Genomic DNA, 25,447 nt, shown 5'->3' on the forward strand with positions numbered 1-25,447 from the left:
TCCACTTATACAGAGCCGCCTTATATCTCGCAGAGAGGCGCTGAGTTTTCTAGGAATTTTTGAAACGTCATATGGCCATCACAGGATAATCATGCAGATAAGCCGTGTTGCAGATCAGCCCTTTCAAAACCAATGCCCATATCAGTATTTTACCTTCTTGGAGTGTTAAAGCAGAACTCTGGGCAAATCAAATCGTAACCCTTGCAGTGGGGCTTCCCCCGAACAGCAAGGGTTAAGTGCTCGTTTTATCTAGGTAACTAAAATAACAAAGTTATACTGACCGGAACTGCGATCCCGGCTTGCTCTAACCCTGCCAGCCGCGCTCCTCCTCTGCTCCAGCGGCCTAAGGTTTTGTGAGTCATCACATCCAATACACTGCATTAGACGTGAGTGCGCCAGGGAACATTACCATCACTGGAGTGGAGGAGGCAGGCTGGAGGGAGCGGTGTAAGAGCAAGCCGTGATTCACGGTTCCGGTTAGTATTACTTTGTTATTTTACCTCCCTAGATAAAACGAGCACTTAACCCTTGCAGTGTGGGGGTAGCCCTACTGCAAGGGTTAAGATTTAATTTGTCCGGAATGTTCCTTTAAATACTTTTTATATGTGGAATATACTTCAGTTGATTAAAGTGTTTCTCTAGCCCCACTTTTTTGGGGGGAGTTTTGAGTAGGGAATGGGCAAATCCCTGTTTTGCCATCTCCTTCCTATTGGAGGGTTTAGCCTTTACTTCCAGTCCGGCAGACACAGCAGGAAAAGAGAAGAAAGTGAAGAGACATCTCACCTTACAATGTTGTCACCAGGACACGTGTCCTCTCCTGGATGATTTCTCTTCACCTTTCCCGTAAGGAGTGTGACAAGGTAACTCTACGTTTAACCCAGTGAAGACACAACAGTCAATATTTGGCAGTAAATTGACGTTTGCTGATTGCACCAGATATTATGATGTGCTGGTGACGTTTCTAATATTTGCAGCACAGTGGAGCACAGTGAATGGTGTCCTGTGCATTGCGCTGGGAATAAAATGCAGACAACAACCTTTTTTTGTGTGCATTGCAGCCTAATCATTTTAAATGGGCTGTCTAGCTTGTCAATGCACAGAAATGCATGCGATACACCATACTGTGTTGTGCTGTGCATGGGCTCTAAGTAATGGAATTCGATTTTACTGTTTGCCTTACTGTTTTCTTAGTCACCACTTTCCAACCAACAATCAGGCAAGAATCTGGCCTGTGGCCCGATTTTAGGACATCCTTCCTATATGTCATTTAGTCAAGTAAGTGGGAACCTTGATTTATAGTAGAGGAGAAATGGACAGAAGGAATGTTTAAAGCTGAACTACAGGAAGATATAAAATACACAAATTGATACATCTTTGTATTTAATAATGCATCATTAAATGTGCTTTTCTATTTAATGCAAGCCTTGGAAGTACCTGAATTTGAACTGCTGACTCTCTCCCCAGCCAACTAACCAATAATGAAAATAGTTGTCAACTATTCTCATAATCGATTAGTTGTTGCAGCTCTACAGTGGAGCGAAGCAGCACAAGGAGTCAGTTGTGCTGCAGAGTTCATGTGCCAGCAAGGAAGGAGCAGAGTGATGGAAGATGAACTCCTCAGTCTGCTGCTTCTCCTTTTTTCACTGTCCAGTCAAAGGCTGCGGGAGGGTCAAGACTTGTAAGTATTACTGAACTGCAGCAGAGAACAATTAAGTTGGTTTGTGCTGCCAGTCAGGGCTATGTGTTGCAGCAGAGTTGTGTAAATTTCAGAACTAGATGGACAGAAATACAAATCCTTTGGAAGGTAAAAATGCTCTCACATATGCATTTCAATTTTGTAATTAGCTGTATGCCTGGAGCTCAGCTGTAAAGGGTCAGTGCAGCTAGAAATGATACTTCATGATACCTGAAGGAGTCCAGTGACGGGATCTCATTGCTTGAGGTCCCAGGTCTTCACCTTTTCCATGGCAATTACAAAATTTCCACTTCATAGTGTCACGGTCTAGGGACCAGGGCACATGAGCTCCTGTGTTTGCGGAGTTGGTAGGAGTCACAAAGAGGCGGGATATCGGGGATGTAGGTCACAGGGAGAGAGGAACATAGCTTTATAATTGATTTTATATTTTGAAAAATCATGCAGGAGCTACATTTTCTCGATTAGAAATGCAAGTTGGGAGCAGACACTGTAAGAAACCTTGGTAGGAGATTTCCCCACCGTCGTCTCAAAGAGTATTAAGAAGCCAGCAGGTGACACAGCCAGCCACACTCCGTCTGTAACTTAAGTATCTCCTTTGGGTAACTTTCTAAGGTTTGTAGCAGAAATCAGGTGGCTCTCATGTAAGAGTTGGTTAAAAAGAAGTAACTTTTTTTGGTAAATAAAGTAATTTGTACATTTGTATCACTAAATGATGATTGAGGAGATGATGTGGCAAAGAATATGGATCTGTGACCTATGTTTTGGTTTTCACTTATTTGCAAATTAATCCCTGTTGTGATTTATACACCGATCAGGTATAACATTATAACCACCCAGCTAATATTGAGTAGGTCCCCCTCTTGCCACCAAAACAGCCCTGACCTGTCAAGGCATGGACTCCACTAGACCTCTGAGGGTATGCTGTGGTATCTGGCACCAAGCCATTTGAGCTACAGTAGTTCTTCTATTGGATTGGGCTACACTGGCCAACCTTTGCTCCCAACATGCATCAATGAGCCTTGGCCACCTATGACCCTGTTGCTGGTGCACTGGTTTTCCTTCTTTGGACCACATTTGGTAGGTCCTGACCACTGCAGACCGGGAACATCCCACAAGAGCTGCAGTTTTAGGCCCCATTCACACCTGACCGTTTTGTAGCGCGTCCTACGCTCGATGAACGCTCTACAAAACGGTCAAAAAAATAAATAGCATTGTAGTCAATGGTATCGTTCCCACCTGTCCGTATTTCCGCCCGTCCCGAACGCACTACAAAACGGCCCACGCATGAAAAGGTCCCGGAGCGTTTTTGCTGCGTATTGGTCCGTTTTGTAGGGCGTTTTCCATTTGTATACTGCCAAGTAGCCTTTGGAATCGCGCGACTTTTTTACCGCGAATCGCGGTAAAAAAACCGCATGACGGACGCGCGACAGACGCGCTTATTACAATACGCATAGGTGTGAATGGGGCCTTAGAGTTGCTCTGACCCAGTCATCTAGACATCACAATTTGGCCCTTGTCAGAGTCGCTAAAATCTTTACACTTGCCCATTTTTTCTGCTTCCAACACATCAACTTCAGGGACAAAATGTTTACTAGCTGCCTTATATATCCCCCCCACTTCCAGGAGCCATTGTAACCAGATTATCAATGTTATTCACTTCACCTCTCAGTGGTCATAATGTTATGGCTGATCGGTTTATATCAACAGTAGAAGCTTATGTCTTTGAGCAGTGTTTGTTCTGTAACCTTTGGCAGCAGAATTGTATCATCAGTATGCATCGATGCCTTCCTTTATATTATAATAAATAGCATAGCCCGGCAGTATGTAAGTGCCACATGCATAGACAAACCAGCTAAGAGAGACACATCTCATACTTTAATAGTATATCCTCATATCATGTTGTTCTCTGCAGGCCTATCTCCACCTGGGTGTGAATGAGAAGTTGGGATTATCTGGAAGACCTAACAGACCCATTGGCTGCCTAGGAACATCAAAGGTCAGTAATAGAAGAAAAAAAAAAGGCTTCTTTACAGGAAGAATTGTAGACATGTGGCATAGACTTCCATAGGTGCTAATTGTAGCCAACTCTGCACTATGAGTGTTTTTAAATGTAAAAAATATAACTGGCTGTTAATATTTATAGGAAATAACAATAGAGATTGAAACAAATTAAGAAGAAAAAAAACAAAACAACACAGATTGTTGATAAAGGAAGTTATCCAATTGCCTTAGAGAGCATCCTTTATCAACTAGGGTTCCTCCTGAGGCTGGTCGGTGTTTCATGAGCAATGGGAAATTAATCTTCTTCCTACACTGACCACCAATACAAGAGGACATATCTACACTGAGCACTAATGTTAGAGAAAACCACAGTTTTTACTGTCTACATTCTCTTTCCATTACTAATATTCATTTAAATTCAGAATTATTATGTAAAATGTTGTACAGAGCAGGCGGGTGTAAAATGATCTGCACAGTTTGTCATATATGATAGATATACCACATTATTTATGTATTATATTTACAACTTTCTACAGTTTTGTGATCACGCTAATTTACGGCAGACTGTAGATATAATTATTCTTAGCAAGGTTTGCTAAACACCCGAAACATATTTTAAGGGTTCCTTTGGGTTAAAAAGGTTGAGAACGGCTGCCTTTGCCTTCCTCAGCTGCAGGTTTAGTGTTCTGAAGAGGCAAGTTTTTTCATTTATTTATTTTCGCCTTTTGGCTGAATTTGAAAGATGTCTTTTTTTTTTTTTAAATATACACTGCCTGTCCCCAAAAAAAGTCACCACCTGGATTTAGCTAAACAAATAATTCAGAGCCTTGCATTGGATAATGTGTTCAGGTTCAGCAATGGTATATGCCCAAAAATGAGGTCAGCTGACTACCTGAATGACCAGGTTTTTCCATCAATGGATGTTTTCTTTCCTGATGGCAAACTGGGTATATTCCAAGATGACAACCCCAGGATTCACCGGGATCAGATGTGAAAGAGTGGTAGAGGGAGCATGAGACATCATTGTCACACATGGATTGGCCACCACAGAGTTCAAACCTTAACCTCATTGAGAATCTTTTGGATGAGAAGACTTTATGCAGTAGTCTGACTCTCCCATCATCACTACCAGGTGAAAAATGAATGCAACTCCAGACAGAAATAAATGTTGTGACATTGCATAAGCTTGTCGAAATGATGCCACGGCTAATGTATGCCGCAATCAAAGCTAAAGGTGGTCCCACGAAATAGAGTGTGTGATATTTTTTTTTTTTTATGTATACAGTGTATATATACACTGAGTGGCCAGGTTATTATGACCACCTGACGTTTGTAGGCAAATTAGCTATAATTAGCTATAATTTGGCGCTGAAGTTGCTAGAGGGCCAGACCATTATAAATAGGGAAGCAGGTTGGTTACCACGACAGTAGAAGTGATTTTTTTCTGAAGATACGGGGAAACAACGCGATGTAACAGTCTTTGAACGTGGGATGATTGTTGGCGCTCGGAGCCATGGAGCGAGTATCAGCAAAACAGCAGAATTCATTAAATGTTCAAGAGCAGCTGTTGTTAAAGAGTTTAAAGACCGGACTGTCAGCCGAAAATCTGGGTCTGAACGTGCGAATTGTGGCCGTCAGCGACTAGTCAATGTTAGGGCAGAACGGAGAGTGGCAAGACTGGTACAAGACAACAGAAGGGCAACAGTGCAGTGTCAGATTCCTCGCATCACCTTTCATCATCTCGTGGAGTCATCTCGTGGCCCAACGAAGTACTGATGGGGTGGTCATGGTCATAATAATCTGGCCACTCAGTGTATATAGAGAGAGGGAGTTGGGGGAGGTATGCTCCTTTCTACAATATCAACCAGGATTTCTTTTCTTTTTCTGCATTATAAACTATATCTGATGAAAGCCTTTGAAAACACAGTATGATTTATATATGATTGGAAAAAAAGAAAAACAATAAATATTGGATAAAAAGTCTTCACATTTTTAGTGGGTTGTGACTGATGGGACCATTGTGAATCTTCTAATGTTAAGAGAGGTTGACCTAAATAGTAGTCTTTGAACTAACCCATCTACCCTAATTGATCTTATCAAGTTTCACTGGACTACCACAAACGAGGAATTAATCAGGCCTTTCCATGCGTTGAGATGTGGATCTATATCAGTAGTTATTAATATCTTTATCCAAGCCAAGTGCTGCTAAGAACAGAAACTACACAACGCCTGCTGTTATCTGTGTTAACCAGACAAACCTCTTCTGTGTGCCCATCTGATTTGGTTTACAGTGCCTATTGGGGCCTGACTTGCATTGGCTGCATGACTTAGTCCAGTGAGACTCAGTGAGCAGTAAGGACGCTTTCTTTAAACACGGTCAGGTCTTTTCTTTTTCTATCTGTGAAGATAGATTTCACTTCCTGATCTGTAAGCTCAACAGGAAGTGAGAGATTACAGTGCTACCTCGGATCACAATTTCAATTCGATCCACGAATCTGGTCACGAACCAAATTTGTTGTGAGCCGAATAAAATTTCCCCATAAGGTGGGCACGTGTGCAGAGGTCTGTCTGCAACCGCGATCTCGGGTAGAGGAAGCCACGACCATGTGTCAGAGCGGGGAAAATGGCTGCGGTCTTGTTCGTCACCCGAGTTGGAGTTCACGATTGGAAGCAGAATTTTGCCAAACTTCCTGTTCGCGAACCGAATAGTTTGCAAACAGTAGCGTTCGTGAACCGAGGTATTACTGTGTATCGGCTCTTAGAGCCCATTGGAAAAATCTCCCCTGTTCTGGTGGCAACTCAAAATTTTGGATTTACCCTTGCATTTATTTACAGTGACATTGGTGATCAGAATCTCAGATTCGGAATTGTTATTATCAGGAATAAAAGCATTTTAAAGAATGTTTTTCGTTTTTGATTAGGAAATTAGGAAATACTGTGTATTAAAATGTCTCCATTTTTAATCCAGGCAGCAGATAAGAGTTTGTTTCTCTTTCACATGTTCAGCTGTTTCATTTTTCAGCCATGTGGAGGGAACCCCCTTGTTTACAAAACCCAAATGAACTTTTTATGAGGGGGTGAGTAGAGATATGGACGGAGGGAGGCCGGTAGATGTGGTATATCTGGATTTCTCAAAGGCTTTTGATACGGTACCACACAAACGCTTGCTACACAAGCTGAGGGCTATGGGCATAGATGAGGTAACGTTAATGATTAATTCCTTATCAGATGGCTAGGGATTAGGTGATTTCAATCAGACAAAGAGAGCTACACAGCAAGTTGCTGTCCTTAGAGAGTGCTTTGTCATTATAATGCTAATGCGTATATATTTCTACTATAATAAACCTGTTCTTAAACCTTTTCCCTTAACCTCAACTCTAAAACAGACCTTTTATCCCATATAAACCCCTAACTGAAAACGTAATATTACTCTTATTGTTTAGCCCTAACTCTTGAAACTAACCTTTATCCTAGAACACCCCCTGAACTCTACGGCCCGGTGGAGACCTGTGCGATCCGGGATCGCGCGGTCCTGTACAATGCAGCCAGTGATTGCCGTGCGGCCCCATTTGATTTCAATAGGGTGGCATCCACGCGGCAAACGCAGAAAAAAGGTACATGTACCTTATTTGGCGATTAAACGCTGTTTTAGTCAGAAACACGGGCAGAATCGCGGCGGGAAACTGAGCGATCCGGCCGGCGCGACATTAGAAAATAATGGAACCCACAGCGCGATCAGTCCACACCTTGGCAACTCCTGACCACGTGGCAATCGTGCATGATTAGGTGTCGCCTAGGTGTCACGTAGGTGTTGCCTAGGTGTCGCCTAGGTGTCGCCTAGGTGTCGCCTAGGTGTCACGTAGGTGTCGCCTAGGTGTGCACCGGCTTTAACCCTCATCATAAACCCTAACACCAACTGAGCCCCTAAAGATTTGTGCTTACTTTATCAGGGACCAAATGACGGCAAAACCCCATAGCATCAAGCTGAAGTTGTTTATATGTGATGCATGTGCTGAGCTCCTAATTTTACTTCCTCAGATTTATCGTATTCTCGGGAAGACGGTGGTGTGTTACCCTATTGTGTTTGATCTGAGCGATTTCTACATGTCCCAAGATGTCATGTTACTGATTGATGACATTCAGGTAAATGTACACTTCATGTTCTATACATGGGTCCTACTGAATATAATATAGGGAAGATTGTAGATGCGTAAACCATATGTTATATAACCCTGCATAGAGAAATGGTTACCATTATCTTGTAGCAACCAGCAAGGTGTTCACCTTTTATTACTGTAATGTAGCCAGAGCAGAGAAATGTACCTATGGGTTTTTACTCTTTGTATTTTTTCGCTGTCTTATTAAAGGCCAACCCCATGGCAGTTACTTAATTTAGGTCTTGTATGGTTTATAGCAAGCTAACCCACATACCAGCTTCTTTATCTTAAGCTCCAATGGTAAGATCTCTCGAGTAGATTGCCCTGTTGCTCCCAGCTGTAGTAGGCAATACACGGTCCTATGATGCCATTGCGCCCACCTAATGGATTCCGATCTCATTCTTTTAAACACTCCCTCTGCCCTCCCAAGGGTGGGGATAGATAGCCATGCCTCCTTGCTGTTTGACTTTGTAGAAACTAATTTTCCCCTGTAGAAATGTATTTATTTCAATGTGACTGGATGCTTTAAAGGAGAATTATAGGGAGAGTGAAATACACTCATCCCCATAATTAGAGCTGACATGTGACACTGTGGGTGTCGCACGCCGTTTCTATAGATCAAGAACTGATCGTTCACATACCGCTGATCGCTCATCTCATGATCTTCTCCCTGCAGAGAGCAGGACTGTCAATCACCACTCCACACAGGGATTTCCCCCTTCTAGCGCTGACTGGAGGGACAGACAGGGGAGAGGGAAGGCAATTGGGCAGCGGGGTGGATCCCGTCAACATTGTCTGTTTTTTTTCCCGGCTGCAGTGCCACTCTGCGCTGCCAGCATATAGCGGGCAATAGCTATAGCGGGCAGTTTTGGGTCACAGGAGGACATAGTAAATGTCCTCCTGTGACCCTAAAGAGAACTATGAAAAAAACGGTTGGGGCACAGTTCTCTATTAAGGCAACTTAAACTGACTGGGACAGTTCTTCCCTCACGTTCCTGAATAAATAAGTCCTATCTTTAATAATACAACACTAAGAGTAACCATAGCTGTTAGAGAAGGGTAAAGACTGGGCTTTCTGACCCAATTGGGACTTGACCTTCGGCTGCCGGTTGCCCATTGGCCATTTCTGTTCCGTACGGTTTGCAGTCCGTTTGTCAAACGTGGATCCTTCATGGAACAAAGAAGACTCCCGTTATAACCAAAGAGGCATCAATGTGATGACTAGCTATCCTTACCTGGACATGTTTATTCAATACGATATCCAAGCAAACAATTTGGTAGAAACATTGGACCAATCACAGTTATCAGAAGATTAGATTTTAAGTAACCATTGTTTCCCCCCTATTGTTTTTGGGCAGTAAGGAGGAGATGATGGGTCTTGTAGTTCTTACGTATTTCCTTGAGAATGCTTTTGACCGGTTACTGGTCTCTTTCCACAGAACGCTCTACAGTTTATCCGGCAGTATTGGAAGATGAAAGGACGTCCCTTGTTTCTGGTGCTGATCCGTGAGGACAACATCAGGTACAGTATAGTGGTTTCGTCAGTTAGCTCTACATTGACTCAAAGACTGAATTACAATAACTTTCCATGTTCTTTTTTCGTCCAACAGGGGGAGCCGATTTAACCCCATCCTGGACATGCTTGCCTCTTTTAAGAATGGGAATGTGGCAGGCGTCAAGGTCCATGTGGACAGACTGCAGGTGAGCTGATGTTCTGATAACATCTAAAAGGCACGTTCCCTTAACTTTGAAGAGATTTCCTCTCACTCCTGTTTTAAAATAATGGGAGTTCTAATGTTTCTCTAATGAATCCTCTCTTTTCAAGTGAAATTAAGTCCTTTTCAAGTGCTGGATCAAAACATCTGTGCTGCAGAAAGATATTTTGCAGCTAGTACCCGCCACCCAAAATGAAGCCAGCAGCTTTGGGAGGATGCATGGGCGTTGTGCACCTCTGGTTGTGTACTGGCGGCTCGCAGTTATTTTATACGGATGACATGAATCCATTTTCTGGTTACTTAACGCCATCGAGCCCGCATTGCAAACTGCACTGGGACTTTCCATCTGAACTGTTTTCCATTCACTGCTTGAATAATTAACAAGTATTTTCAGATTACGTCTTATCTCCGGGTTTTTATATCTGTTCTCTTATTTAGAGAGCCCGAGGACGGCCAAGCCTCTTCTGTTCTCCCCTGTATCACTTCCGTGACAGTTTGTTTTGACACCTTCTGCCCGATAAAATCAGAGAAACACAGTAATTAACCTTTATCAACCAAGTGATGCTCGTTGGCTTGTGGTGACACGTTCCAGGGAATAAATTAGGGCGATGAAAATGTATGTTACTGAAGACAAATAATTTATTTTATATTAGAACTAGAAACAGTTATAATACAGACAACCTATAGAGTCTAAATGTGACTTTTATAGGATCGGAGAGTTTCTAAAACAGAGCGGTGTGTGGGCGGAGACAGCCCACGTTGTCACAGGAGGCTGGGCTCTCCTCTCTGCTCGCTTAGCCTCCTGTGATAGCTGTCAGGATGGAGAGCGGGTACAAACATTCTGATCAGTGATCACTGTGTAGATAATTGAGGACATAGCATGTTGATTATATCCTTAAAGGAAAACTATGGGGTCAGGGCTTTTCCCCATAGTTCTCACTAAAGGTAACGGGAGGACACAAACTAGCGTCCTCCCGTTACCCTAAGCTCAGTATACCGCAAGCTACAGCTAATGAATGGGAAGTGATCTACATCACATCCTGTTCATTCATGATTGTGGTTATAGTAACCATACTCTGTCCTCATGTTTTGAATGTACAGGAAGACTCGGTATAGAGGATTCCTGTTCATTTATAAAAGGGGCTGCAGAAAAAGAGATTGAGGATTCAATCTCTTTTTCTATTTTAAAGGGGAAATATCAGGGGTCTCTTTATACCACTAATATTTCCCTGAAGCCCCCCCTAAAAGTAAAAAAATTAAAAAGTTTATAAAAAATAAATAAAAATAAAATATTTTTTAAAAATGTGAAAAAAATAAAAAACAGTTTTGGTTTCGGCCTGACATTTTTATTTTTTTTATTTCGGTTTTGAAATTTCCATGTCGCTGCACCTCTACTTGAAATGGTCACAATGCTCCTGGTAGCCGGAGACCATGTGATCTGTACTGTGGGTCACAAGTATTTCTTTATATGCAAAGCAAGATGGAGGTACTTTTTTTTTTTTTTTACTCAGAATAGAAAAAAGGGATTTTGTTCTGCCTTGTAGATTCACGAGAAGTCTGAATTTTAATGACAGGTTTGCGTTTAATCACGACCCGACAATAGGATTTTGTACCTGCAAAGCTAATTAGCGGATATTTTAATGAGGATTTCCAGCTAGTGGGCAAATGTTTCACGGAAAACCCGTTTCGTCGGCGCTGCGTCTCCCAGAACTTCCACCTGCAGCAGCGCTCGAGGCGTTCCAGCTCGGAGCTATGATTGCTTCGTGATATCAATTATTAAGCATCCATCTTTTTTTTCTTTCTCTTATAATGGATTTCTCATGTAAATGGAAGACGCTCAATTTCCCAAAAGGTGCAGGAGCGGAGAAAACAAAGCTGGGATCCGTTCCCGTAGCCGATTTTATGACTGGATTTTGTGCTCGGCGCCGCCCTCCTGCTCCACTTAAATTAATGGCAGAGTTTAAAGAAAGTAGAGCGAACCATTAAAATAATTGAACATTTTTAAAACTCACTTCAGAGGCGTCCAATTTTGTGATTTACCTTGGTGCGTTCTGAAGTTGTGCCAGTTAATTTGGTGTCGGCTTTTAGAGGAAAGATTGCAAAAATGCTTTTTCCGGCTGCACGGCTGCATAAAATTGTGAGCGGGTGACAAGGCCGGGCTCGAAATGGTGGACGTTAGATAAAATGAATGGCATTTCAGAGACGTCACAAGCAAATGTGAGATGTACAAATGGTTTCTGCGGCTGAGAAATATTTTGACTAGGATTGACAAAGGAAGAAAAATGAATATACACTGAGCCTCTTTGTTTTTTAAAGTATATCTAAGCCTAAGAACCAAAATGGAATATATTGTAGCTTACCAGTCCTTAGATGAGGTGGCTGCATTCGTTTTCCTGTCCTAGGGTGACACTCACTCACTGCATTGTATTGTTGGAGAAGCAGTGTTGTCAGCTTAAAGGGGTGTCAAACGCTAATACTTTTTATTGAATAATGAATTCAGATCAAACACATACATTGCCCAGCAATTTGTTTTATATGTTTACCCCAAGCACTTACAGTCATCATGTTTCCTAACAGCTCCAACTCTTTCAGTTCCACTTCCCTGAACTTCCTGTCCAGTATAAGATCTCAAGGGACAGACCAGTCGCCAGCTGCTGTCCATTTTCTAGCTTTTATAGCTAGTCCTCCTCCCTCCTTCCGTCCCTCTCTCTCTCTCCCTCCCTCCCTCTCTCACTCCCTCCCTCCTTCTCTCCCTCTCTCCCCCCTTTATCTTTCCCTCCACCCTCTATCTTTCCCTCCACCCTCTATTTCCCTCTCTCTCCCCCCCTATCTCTCCCTCTCATTCCCCCTCCCCCCCCTTCTCTCTCTCTCCCTCCCATTTTTTTTAAATAAAACTATTTTAAAATGTATACACTTTAAAAAAAAAAATCAAACATTCAAAAATAAAACTGAACACCATTATAGTTTCCCTATGAAGTCCAGGGGGTGTTTTTCTTTTCTTTCTTCAAATTAACCCTTGAAGTCGGGATTCCCCAAACATCCCTCTCTACTGCAAGGGTTAACTGCTCGTTTTGGTCTAGCCAAAATGAAAAAGATTTACTTGGTCCATGGTCCTACAGCAGCCAGCGCTCACCTCTTTCCTCCTCCGCTCTGCCTGTGGTATATCTCTCAGCGTCTTCATGTTTAATGGACCCTGTATTAGACTTGATGATGTCACGGATCCTTAGACTGCCGAGGGGAGAAGAGGCTGCAAGGATTGATCTAGCAGCCAGGAGGTGAGTATCTTTTCTTTCCCTAGATCAAAACGAGCTCTTAACCCTTGCAGTGCGGGGTTAGACCTACTGCATGGGGTTCATTTTAATAAATAGCGGCTTTCTTCTTTAACTCTAAAGCCAGCCCTTTATCTTAAAGGAACCCTATACATTGTTATTAGGGCTGTTACTGATTAAAATGTTCGTGTTCGATTAATCGAAATTCTTTTAATCGATTCATTTCGATTAATTATAACGCACATACAGACCCAACTACATTGGCCTATACACATACAGCACAGCAATGAAGTAATAAAATGAACTAGGATCACACTAATCCAGCACGTTATTAATCTCACGTGCCCCACTCAATATGGCCGCCGCTTGACTGGGGCAACTCAGAATAATAACGTGCTGGATTAGTGCGATCCTAGTTCATTTTATTACTTCATTGCTGTGCTGTATGTGTATAGGCCAATGTTTTGGCTGGCGCTCGTGCAGAAAGTTTTTTAAAAAATGTAATCGATCAAAAAAATTTTAATCGATCAAAAAGATTAATGATTAATCGAGAAATTAATCGTTAATTTGCACAGCCCTAATTGATATGCATTAAAAGTTCAAATATAAAACACTGAATGTGCATGTGTGTATGCATTGCACAAAGAGCCAGTAACAGCTAGGTTTGTGTAACATTCGGAACGTTCAGTCTTATTATTATTTTGTTATTGGGACATTTGAATTATAAGTCGGCTTCCATTTTGTTCTTTGGACGGTCCCTCTCCTTCCTAGTCCAGGTAAAGGTTTGAATGTTTGGGGCCTCCGGTACGTTCCTCACAAACTGACGTCCTACATTGGCAGCCCGCAGAACGCCTTCTTCCATCTGCGTTGCTGGTGGGCCCCTCCACCTGTGGTGCTGTAATTCCTGCCTGCAGAAGAGCTGAATATTATGAGAATCTGGAAGGAAGGAAGGAAAACGATGATTCCTTATGGCAGACACACATGCAGGTCATCCACTCTCTGATCAGAATCCCATTTAACAAAAGCCCCGCAAAGCCCCTGATCTCAGCGAGGCTCTTCGGAGACGCTTGTTGTTTGAACAGCTTGCAGGTTTCCGGATTTCATGGTATAGTCGGCGGGTTTTACTGGCTGTGTTTCTCGTCTTGCAGACTCTTATATCTGGAGCCATGGTCGAGCAGCTGGACTTTCTGAGAATCAATGAAACAGAAGAGTAAGTAACACCTTCCATTTCTCTTCCCCCCGCCAAGCACCTTTAGGAAGGGCTTATGGGCCTTCGAAAAGCGACAGCCAAGTGTAAATCATCTGGAAGTCCATTATCATTCACATTTCAAAGAGAACTCTGACAAAAAAAATATAAAGTTGAGTTATGAACGGTTTGAACGGTTTGAGTGGTTTGTGTTTTGTACGCTCTGATCACATTTTTGGTATACGACTCCACTAAGGTCCCTTTCACACGAGCGCATATCAGTTTTGATCAGCAAGTTATTTGTACGCGGATCTCCTGCCAATCAGAACCGTTTGGTACGGATGTCATCGTTGTGACATCTGTGTCTGTCCAGTTTTTTCCTCCATCTTTCGATGCAGGGAAAAATTTTAAATACTGGACCCATGTTAGGTCTTTGGGGAGTCGGACTTATTTGAACATGTGTCTGTTGACATCAGACTACCCCCAATCCCTCACGATCAGGTCCCCCGAAACAGATCTTTGTTCCGTTTGGTTTTCCAGACCTGACTGGAGTTGGGGGGAATCGGTTGTAAACATATGCACATCTGTTTAGGTTCAGCTGCCCATAGACTGCCTGAAAAACTGACAGGTGGACCTGATCGGACTGCCAGAATCTAAGGAGCCCAAGGTGCTGTGGCTAGTTCACGCCATAACACGTCATATCTCATGTTATAATGTGTGTGACTGCAATACTTGATAAGGCACTGTAGGTGTGCCCTAATGCACGTCTAGTGTCTGCTGCAACGCTGCGCTAAAATATATTGCCCTGGACCTGTTTTCTCATGCGTTGAGGTGCATGGACAGCGCAAGTATTCTGAATGGGCTTTTTGACTTAACACACCTCGGTGCATGAAAATGTACCGGTATGTGATGCATATTAATGTAATGTAAGAGTTGCATATTAATTTAATATAAGAAAGCAATCTATGAACTTGTGAACAGCTGTCATTTATAGGTTTATTGTGATCCAGCATCCCTTCTACAATTAAAATATTCACACTAATCAGACATTATTATTGCAACCATCAGGTGACAGTCTTCAGATAACAACAGCAGCTTTCTGATGGCTGGTTCAGAGACCAACAGAGCAGGGAGAACAGAACACACAGACTGCAGATCTGCCCTGTGATGGCTGGTGATCTGATGACTGGTTCCCTGATGACTGGTGATCCGATGAATGGTCCTCTTGTAATCTGATGACTGGTCCTCTGGTGATCTGATGACCGGTCCTCTGATCGGTCCTCTGGTGATCTGCTGACCGGTCCTCTGGTGATCTGCTGACCGGTCCTCTTGTAATCTGATGACTGGTCCTCACCGGTGATCTGATGACCGGTGATCTGATGACCGGTGATCTGATGAGTGGTTGATGTAAATTATATATGCAATTCTGCTGTGCATTTAGCAGTTTGCGCTGAGCTTCACCTGAAAACCATTGTCACTCTTACTGAAATATAACTGTTTTCTGCTTAGGATGCCGGAGTTCAAAAGCTTTGAAGAGCTTGAAGTGCCTAAACATTCGAAGGTGAACAGACAGTCCAGCATACCGAGCGCTGACATGGAAAAACAGCCAGAGATCAGCGTCGCAGAATGGAAACACCGGCCCACCTATGAGATCCTGCAGAAGCTCAGTGTAAGTTGTTTCCTGGATCCAGAGAGCACACAGCTGGACCTGCTGCTTATATAAGGTCCTAGGCCCAGTATACACATAATCTGTGGACTGAGATGACGATTGCCTGTTCGTTGGCATAAGTGACTCTTCTGGTAACCCCAAAGGAAACATATTTAGCTGGCCCTTAGTAAACCTATATGCCGTGTTTTCTTAGGCCAGTACAACCCAACCGCATATATGTTTTGTGTGGTTCCAGGCAATGAGAACCTTATCATATTTCTCATGGATTCCAATGCTGACCATCCTTCACTAAAAACCGTACCTGAGATATTTCTACATTTACTGTGAAAATGGCTCCATCTAAGTGTTTTGTGTTACGGCCATTTTAAGCCAAAGCAGCCTGCGGTTGTTCAGTAACAAACCTGAAAACGACAGCAGCACTTAAAGCTGAACACCGGGCACAAAACCTTTCATTTTAATATTTTCCTAAATATCCAGAAACTATATGAATCCACTTTCTACGCACCAAATGCCTTTGAAACCAAGTTATTACTGTGCAAATATTGCAGTGACATCATCACTGTGCTGCAGAGAGCTGTGCTGTGGGAAGGGGCCCAGCAGGCTCCATCCACTACAGGCTGCATACAGAAAAGGACAGGAGGGATGACTGTCTTTTATGAGGTGTTGCACTCTACAGGGCTGCAAAGTCATATTTAGACATGCTGCACAACATCAAGAACAGGGAAGTGGAGGCAAGAGAGAAATGTCTCTGGTGCCCAGAGCAGCCAATCAGATCCCAGCTGACATTTTTCAACAATATAAGATAAAAACAAGTAATGGATTAGATGGTCACCTCCGTTTTTTATACACCGTCCCTTACATGTTCCTCACTCTTAATGTCCTCTTCTCTCTTTTTCCTAGGACTGCACCTGTTTGGCTTCCCAGGCCATCCTACTCAGCATCCTGATAAAACGGGAAGGGCCGCATTTCATTACAAAAGATGGTGAGTGTCCTTTTTGTCTAAAATGACCCATAAACTCCTTAATTTTTTATGTGTTCCTTATATCGGGCAAAAAAATATGGCCTGTTTTTAAAGCCTCGCTCCAGCCAACACTTATATTTTCTGCTTTGGATTGAGTAAGGAAGAATCATACATTTTTGTTAGGTTTTCATTTCTTTCTATGACCCCATTGGGCCTTGGTTCTCAACTGGGTGGGTCAAAAGTGGGTCACAACCCTGTGTGTTCAGTGGGTCGCTGTGTGCCTTCCACTGCACTAGGTGAGATGCTTCTCAGCTTCCCCCCTAGCGCAGCACTGTCAGTTCTTGTGCCAAGCAGTCTTTTAAAATATATTGCCCGGCGCTGAGTGTCAGCTTGAGGTGGGGTGTGGGTACGGCTGCGAGGGAGCTCAATCCATATGTGCATTGCTTACTGCTCCTGTAGAGGTGCCTGGACCAGAGTGATGTCACATTCTGGTTCCCACCACCTCTACAGGGCACGCAAGGGAGCTGTAAAAGCAATGCACATATGGATGGAGCTCCTTCACAGCACAGCAGCCCACACTGGACCCCAGGGTTAGAAACCACTCCAGTTCTCGTAAGGTAGGAAGACAGGGTGGATCTTAAAAAAAATAGATTTTTTTTTCGGGTGTGTACAGCCATGGCCAAAAATATTGGCACCCCTGCATTTCTGTTAGATAATGCACCACTTCGCGCAGCAAATTGTTGCAATTACAAATGTTTAGGTGCCAATATTTTTGGCCATGACAGTATGTGTGTGTGAGATTGTGTCTGTAGTTGTGTGTGTCTGTCAGTGTTTTTGAGGACCCATTCAAACTAGTATTAACGCATCGTACCACACAATCGCACCTACCACGCGTTCTGGTTCGGGAGGTACGTTGTGTTGCCATTCGTTTGAATGGCACCCCAAACGCGCAGTTCGATTGCCCACACCGGAAATGCTCGGTACCGCATTGCCGCTCATTCCAGTGCAGTGCAACCTAATGACCAAGGAAAATTGTGGGTCCTGAGGTTACACAGGTTGAGAACCACTGCCATTGGGGAGACTTTCTCTCACTTGCTGTCCCTGTGACTCTCTGGCAAGAAATGGTGGGAACAGTTGTCCCTCTTAATGGCATGGAGACCCAGGAACTCTGATATGTTACCAATAGAGTCCTTTAGAGATGGAAGAAAGAGTCAGGTGGATTAACTCTCCAGGATCCACCGAAAGCAGAAATATAGGCTTTGCGTGTACTGACCCTCTAAAGCTTTGCCACACACCTTACAATTATCTGCAGATTTTCTGTGGTCAGATGGAAATGGTGGAACAGATTCCTCCATCTACACTTAACTGTGTGGGTGGAATAATCTCCACCTGGGCCAATCTGTTGCACTTTTTCCATCTGACCACAGAAAATCTGCAGATAATTGTAAGGTGTATGGGCACCTTTAGACAGGGCTATGCAAACTCTGGTCCTCCAGCTGAGGTGCAACTACAAACCCCATTAGGGATTGCAAGACTCTAAGGCCTCATTCAAACGAGAACAGCTTCGTACTGCATGCACGGCTGTATCGGGCAGCTCCCGGGAAGAACAGGTGCTGCGTGTGATTAGTACGCAGCCCCTGTCCGTCTCTATGGGAGTATGCGGCTGTACGCCGCCCTACGCTCACCCGCCCTGCACCTCCGTGCGGGTGAGCGTACTCGTGTGCTGACAAGATGGATCCGGTCTGCGTCCGAGCCCCGACACCCGCACCCGTACGGACCTGCACTTGTGAGCGTGGGGGGGGCGTACGGCCGCATACTCCCATAGAGAAGGACAGGGGCTGCGTACTAATCAGAAATCAAGTGTTCTTGCTGCACTCCTTACCGGAGTCAAAAAAGACCCGTGTGAACGGGTGGGTGCTTGTAGTGGCCACGGATGGCACCGTGAAGAGATACGATAGAAAATAGCGTCACCAGCACTCCAAGGGTTAATGAAGCAAAAGTCAATTTATGAGCACATTGCCATTCAACTGCAAGCACTTTCGGGGCCTCGGAGGGTCCTCTTCATCAGGCTCAGAATGACAGCGTACTAATCACACGCAGCACCTGTCGTTCCCGGCAGCTCCCCGATACGGCCGTGCACGCAGCACGGAGCTGTAGGTGCCGGCCGATTCTTGTGTGAATGAGGCCTTACAGCCACAGGCATGACTCCTTCAGTCAGATGCATGGTGGGATTCGTAGTTTCATCACAGCTGAAGGGCCGGAGTTTGCTTGCCTCTGATTTAAGAGATTGTCTGTTGCACACCTGAACGTATCAGCTGCGTGCGTTCCTATGTCTGTGCCACTTTAACACGTTGCAGTCTGGGAAAATGAAGGGTTAAATCGTCAATTACACGGATCAGGAAGCACCTGTTCCTGACTTGGCTTTTTAATCTCCCGTTACTAGCGTCGGAGCAATTAAACAGCGAAAGAAAATATAAGATTCCTCCGAGCACATTTAATTGTAAAGAGCAAAGTCTGCTTTGGCTAATTAAAAGCGGTTGAATATGTCTGTGTTTTGTTCTAATCTAGCCAATTCCTCTTCAGGGATGACCCAAATCGGGGAAATTATAAGTTAATAATGAGAAAGACTTAAAATAGCCTGAGGGACGTTCGCCATCACGGGGAGATTTCCTCCAAACTCCTCCCTTCCTTCCCGATTAACCCAATACCTCCTTAATGTTTTTCTGTGCCTCCAGCTATGTGTATCGGCAACCCTGTGTAAGGAGTCCGAGCTAATCTAACATGGACTCCAGGCAAAAGATAATTATCCAGATGAGATACATAGAGGAGAGTTGCCGTTCCCACCAAAGCATTTGTATTACTGTCCATGCAGTCCTTGGATTTACACAGCACAGCCCTGTCTGGCCCATTACAGAGGAATTGACCACCTCCAGGTATACTTGCACTCAATTCATCCTTTGCTATATATGCTCCAAGATGATCACTCTCATAGATTAGCGTTAGGACCGCACTATACAGAGGGGCCTTGACAGGACAGTGTGGCTTCCACATATTTTGCAACGGTTGTGCAACTAAAACCTCTGTTTTTAACCCTAAAAGTTAGACAGGGTCAATTTTTTTTCCTGGGAAATGTGTGTGTTTGTACTGTCTGGCAACACGAGAAATGTTTTTTTTTCCTCTACTGCAGTTCAGTAATGGTTATAGATATTGTCCTTCCCTCTGGACTGGACAGTGAAAGGAGAAGCAAAAGACTGATGAACTAGTCTCTCTGTCACTCTGGTCTCTCCATTTATCAGCATGATTCTTGTCCTTCCCCCAGCCTGTGACTGGACAGTGAATGGAGAAGATCTTGTCCCTCCTCCAGCCTGTGACTGGACCAGTGAATGAGAAGATCTTGTTCAGCCTGTGACTGGACAGTGAAAGGAGAAGATCTTGTTCCTCCCCCAGCCTGTGACTGGACAGTGAAAGGAGAAGATGTAGTTCCTCCCTCAGCCTGTGACTGGACAGTGAATGGAGAACATCTTGTCCCTCCCCCAGCCTGTGACTGGACAGTGAATAGGATAGATCTTGTTCCTCCCCCAGCCTGTGACTGGACAGTGAATGGAGAAGATCTTGTTCCTCTCGCAGCCAGTGAGTGGACAGTGAATAGAGAAGATCTTGTTCCTTCCCCAGCCTGTGACTGGACAGTGAATAGGATAGATCTTGTTCCTCCCCCAGCCTGTGACTGGACAGTGAATGGACAAGATCTTGTTCCTCTCGCAGCCTGTGACTGGACAGTGAATGGAGAAGATCTTGTTCCTCTCGCAGCCTGTGAGTGGACAGTGAATAGAGAAGATCTTGTTCCTTCCCCAGCCTGTGACTGGACAGTGAATGGAGAAGATCTTGTTCCTCTCGGAGCCTGTGACTGGACAGTGAATAGAGAAGATCTTGTTCCTCTCGCAGCCTGTGACTGGACAGTGAATAGAGAAGATCTTGTTCCTCTCGCAGCCTGTGACTGGACAGTGAATGGAGAAGATCTTGTTCCTCCCCCAGCCTGTGACTGGACAGTGAAAGGAGAAGTTCTTGTTCCTCCCTCAGCCTGTGACTGGACAGTGAATAGGGAAGATCGTGTTCCTCCCCCAGCCTGTGACTGGACAGTGAATAGGGAAGATCGTGTTCCTCCCCCAGCCTGTGACTGGACAGTGAAAGGAGAAGCAGCAGACTGATGAGCTCATCTCTATGTCACTGCTGCTCGGTCCTCCTATCAGCATGTTCCTTGTTAGCACATGATCACTACCGCACGACTTATTGGCTCCTTGTGCTTCTTCTTCCTCTCCCAGTGTCAGCTCTGCTGTATAGGGACTGAAAGGAACAGGACTTGGAAATGTAACTGAACTACAGTAGAATGAAATCAGGTCTCCCGTCCTGACACACAGGGCTGAGCTTTGTGGCAGAGCTGTGTGAACCTCAGGATTGGGTGGACAGAAATACAAATGCATTGGCATCCACTCTCATATATGTATTTTATCTTGTTCATTCACTCTTGCTCCAGTTAGATTAGCCAGCAATTTTTTCACGCAGGGTCACCGATATACATCGCTGGAGGCGTAGGAAAACTTCCCGGGCGAATTGGGTTAATCAGGAAGGCATTTGGAAGAAATTTCTCTGTGATGGCGAAGGGTCCTTCAGGCTATTTTATATTTATCTCATTATTGACTTATAATTTTCGCGATTTGGGTCATGGCAGTGTGGTGGAAGTTTGCCGGAGAGAGAAATAGGGTAAATTTTATATCTTATTCCCCTACTGCTAGTATTTAACCCTTGCCGTGTGTGTGTGTGGGGGGGGGGGGAGGGCACTGCAAGGGTGCTTTTTTCTGGTGCCCTGAGCGGAGCTTTAATGTAGGTGGCAGCAATGTGCAGTAAAGCACACATTTAGCATGCATTACCGCAGCGGGCTGATGTTAAGGGGCCCTAAGGTGGAATTTATAAGGATGAAGGAAACCTGAACCTGGAGAGATATGGAGGCTGCCATTATTGGTCACTGATTGTAGAGTAATCACCAGTTACCTGGCTGTCGTGACGATGCCTTGCTACTAATACTTAGAGTCCGTGAACTGAATAATGTATGCACATCAGCAGGGCTGGAGCTAACGATTATTTTCAGAATCGATTAGTTGCCTGCTTATTTTTTTGATTAACCGATTAGTTGCATTAAAAAATATCTCTCCTCTCTCCCTCCCCCCCTCCCTCATTCGCCTTGACATTACTGGCTTCATGCTTGTTCTGATTTGCAAAGTCTTAAAATCCGTGAGGCCAGGCAACTAGCATTTTCAGACGTCCCGCAGTGGCAGCCTACACAGTCCCACAATCCCAAGACAATACCGCTTACAAAATTGAGGTGCAGCTAGACGCCGTCCCTTTCCATGCCATGCCTTCCAGTCTCTGGCGGCACAGATTATTCTGTCAGCGTTATTAAGCAGAACATTGCCGCGACTTTTGTCATTTGTAAGCGTTGTAATAAATATTCCAGCATAGTCTCGGGCCCCGGGGGCTCCTCGCGATTAAACTTTCATGAGAGCAGACAAGGCGGCGGTCCCATTTGAACCATATTACACACTGCCTGTTGCAATCGTATTAGAGCTCTCCTGTACTCCGCCTCTGCTGCGGATGGTGAAATAACGTCTCGTGTGTCTAGAATGAAAGCACTCAGCTCTGTGACTCCTTCTTCATCGTAGGTACCATCTCAGACTTCATGGAGCGGATCTACAGGAAGGCCGGGACCAATAAACTTTGGTAAGTCCGTCCTGTATCAGCACATACATGAACTTTTAGGTGGGTGGGGTGGCCATATGGAAGATCTGAAAGGAATAGCGGGAAGTATTATATAAAGAACCAAACCGTTTATCTATTATTGAGTATTTATTGACTATTTATGTATCTACATGCTACCTACCATAATACTGTTATAGTATATTATACATGAGTACATTTTACTTTGTAATTATAAGACTCAAAAAGTATTTGAGGACCAGTCTTAGCTTGACGTGTGCAGGAAATAGAGCATTCAGTTTATAATGAATATACTCACGCAGGCTTACTTTGATTCATTTTTGACCCCTTATCTAGTGTTCTTGCTATGCCTGAATCTAACTCTTCAGCTTCATTGTCAGAGATGATCTAAAGGAGGGTTAGCCAGACTCGGGCCCTCCAGCTGTGGTGGAACTACAAATCCCAATCCCATGAGGCATTGCAAGATTCTCACAGCTACAGACATGAGTCCCGGAGAGTGATGCATCATGGGATTTGTAGTTTCACCACAGCTGGAGGGCCGGAGTTTAGCTGCCCCTGATCTAAAGTCTTAACATTGCTTCCCTGCCAACTGCCTGACCTTACACACCGTCTTCCAGCTTCTGAGTGTGCGTAACGCTCAAACAGCAGAGTCACCTAGTTGTAACGCTAGCTAAGCTGGACAGATATCACTATTTGATAAGAAAGTCGGCACAATTCTATTAATTAGAAACAAAATATTAAGATTCCTAAATAAGCATAGATGCTTGCATTTTATTAATAATTTCATATTTCAAATTAGGGATGCAACGATAGCAGTATCAGTATCGGTGCCGATACCGAGTATTTGGGCGCCTACTCCCGATGCTTATTCTGATATCGGAACTTACGGTATCAGGAAGCCGGGCGGTGAGTCATTACACACCTGATTGGCCGGGAAGCCTGCTCCTTGCTCTCTGTTGACGAGGGAGCATGGAGCCGGATTCCCAGCCAATCAGGAAGCTGTGGGGCGGGTAACGATTCGCCCCCCCTGGCTCACTGATTGGCCGTGAAGCTGGCTCCCTTGTCACTTGGTGATAAGAGAAAGCATAGAGCCGGCTTCCCGGGCCCATTAGGAAACCGGACGGCTTGTAATGACTCACCGCCCGGCTTCCTGATTGGTCGGGAAGCCGGGTGGCGAGTCATTACCCGCCCTCCAGGTTCTTGATTGGCCAGAAAGCCAGCTCCATGCTTCCTCGTCAACTAGTGACGAGGGAGCATGGAGTCGGCTAATCAGGAAGTCAGGTGGTGAGTCATTAGACGTCGCCCGGCTTCCTTAACGTGACTTCCAGTATCGCCCCCTTCAGAAAACTGATTAACATGCCTGTGTGTGTTGCAGCCCTGCCCACTCTGGCTCCTTGAAGTTTTCAAAAGAGTCCCATAGATCCCCTTACAGGCCTGGGGCGTCCATTCATCCAGATCCAGGCACTACACCAGTCAGATTTTAGCTATTGCTGATTGATTGATATGAACGACATGGATGCTGTTGATCCCTCTAGTTCATATAAATTAGCCCCAGCGAGCTGCAGTAAGTGTTTCGCCTTGTTGAATTTTATCCCCTTTAGGTGTTCGGCAGCTGATGAGCCAGAAGCTCCACCATGGCCTTGTCATTTTCAGAGTCCATTCACACCCATGCACTTACATCAGCTGTTACTTTGCTGGGGCAAGCTCCTAGCCCACAGTATCTTTTTAGCACATTGTGAGGAGTGCTCATGACTCTAACGTGTCAGTAAGCAGATAAGCGTGAACAGACCCCATGACACTCCAATGCGACAGGTCGCAGGATTTCTTCCTTCTTACCCTGAGTAACAGACATTGAGTACATTAGGACTTTGCAACACTTAAATGAGCATATTCCTCTAAGACCGTCAGTTGTTTATCGTTGGACTTCTCGTGCTCTTTGCTGCCACGTCTTCTTATATTTCACAGGAAGCAATTCCATTACCAATGTGTTATCAACATTAACATGTTTTTGGGTTCATTAAATTATTTTCCAGCCATTTAATAGCCTCACTGATAATCAAGTCGTTTGCTAATATAGGGCCATGTGTGACCTGAAAGGAATGCGTAGCTTGCCGCTGCTGCTGACCTCTACTTGTGCTAGTTGTCATGCTGATCCAAGCCAGAGAGTCAAGACGGCACTAGTATATTAGGAAGAAGATTAGTAATGGCAGGTTATGTATTTTTCTTATGACTGTTGCCCTTTACATGGGAACAATCTGACACCAGCAGCCTATCTGCTGCAACTTTTACTGGTTCAGATTACAGCACATGAAGCTCATCATACATGTTACAATCTTTGTGCAATCTCCTTTTAGATTGATCAAAACTGCCATATAAGGGCCTTTCTAAACTTTCCTATTTATAACCAATTATCCAGTACCCACAATACTATTCTTTAGCCGGATACTCCTTAGGAGTCTATTTATAACCAATTCAGAGAGATATTGGCCTTTTATAGGTTTTCCTGAACACTCCTTCTCTGTGAATAGACACAATAACGAACGTTCGTAGCTATATTCTCTTTTCAGGTCGCATATATGTATTGTAATACTGAATTTTGGCCACTAGATGATGTTGGGAAGTGTAGGAAATAAATACCTTTTTATTATGCTTTCCGGCTCCATTTAGTGGCCGTAATCTAGTATTAGCATACATACGTTTGACCTGAAAAATACATACACTATATTGCCAAAAGTATTGGGACACCCCTCCAAATCATTGGATTCAGGTGTTCCGTGAAATGTCCTCGCTACTAAATATTCCGCGGTCACCTGTTAGTGGTATTATAACAAAGTGGAAGCAACTGGAGCAACAGCAAATCAGCCAGGAAGTAGTAGGCCACGTAAAATGACAGAGTAGGGTCATCGCATGCTGAAACGCAGAAGTCGCCAAATGTCTGCAGAGTCAATAGCTACAGACCTCCAAACTTTGTGTGGCCTTCAGATTGGCACAACAACAGTGCGTAGAGAGCTTCATGGAATGGGT

The 25,447-nt window shown here is 44.2% G+C and overlaps 1 protein-coding gene across 2 annotated transcripts in view; it reads left to right on the forward strand.

Annotated features, from left to right (window-relative positions):
* Positions 1–25,447, forward strand: part of PHKB (phosphorylase kinase regulatory subunit beta) — a 206,348-nt gene that overhangs the window by 149,851 nt on the left and 31,050 nt on the right. For both annotated transcript variants that reach the window (XM_018553209.1, XM_018553201.1), the window contains 8 exons: positions 3,609–3,692; positions 7,736–7,840; positions 9,294–9,376; positions 9,465–9,555; positions 13,987–14,048; positions 15,534–15,693; positions 16,594–16,675; positions 22,369–22,426. In XM_018553209.1, the coding sequence (XP_018408711.1) occupies positions 3,609–3,692; positions 7,736–7,840; positions 9,294–9,376; positions 9,465–9,555; positions 13,987–14,048; positions 15,534–15,693; positions 16,594–16,675; positions 22,369–22,426 (725 nt within the window). The remainder of the gene's footprint in view (positions 1–3,608; positions 3,693–7,735; positions 7,841–9,293; positions 9,377–9,464; positions 9,556–13,986; positions 14,049–15,533; positions 15,694–16,593; positions 16,676–22,368; positions 22,427–25,447) is intronic.

Source organism: Nanorana parkeri, unplaced genomic scaffold (genome assembly GCF_000935625.1).
Source record: "Nanorana parkeri isolate BGI_ZX_2015 unplaced genomic scaffold, ASM93562v1 scaffold6, whole genome shotgun sequence".
Taxonomy (NCBI): domain Eukaryota; kingdom Metazoa; phylum Chordata; class Amphibia; order Anura; family Dicroglossidae; genus Nanorana; species Nanorana parkeri.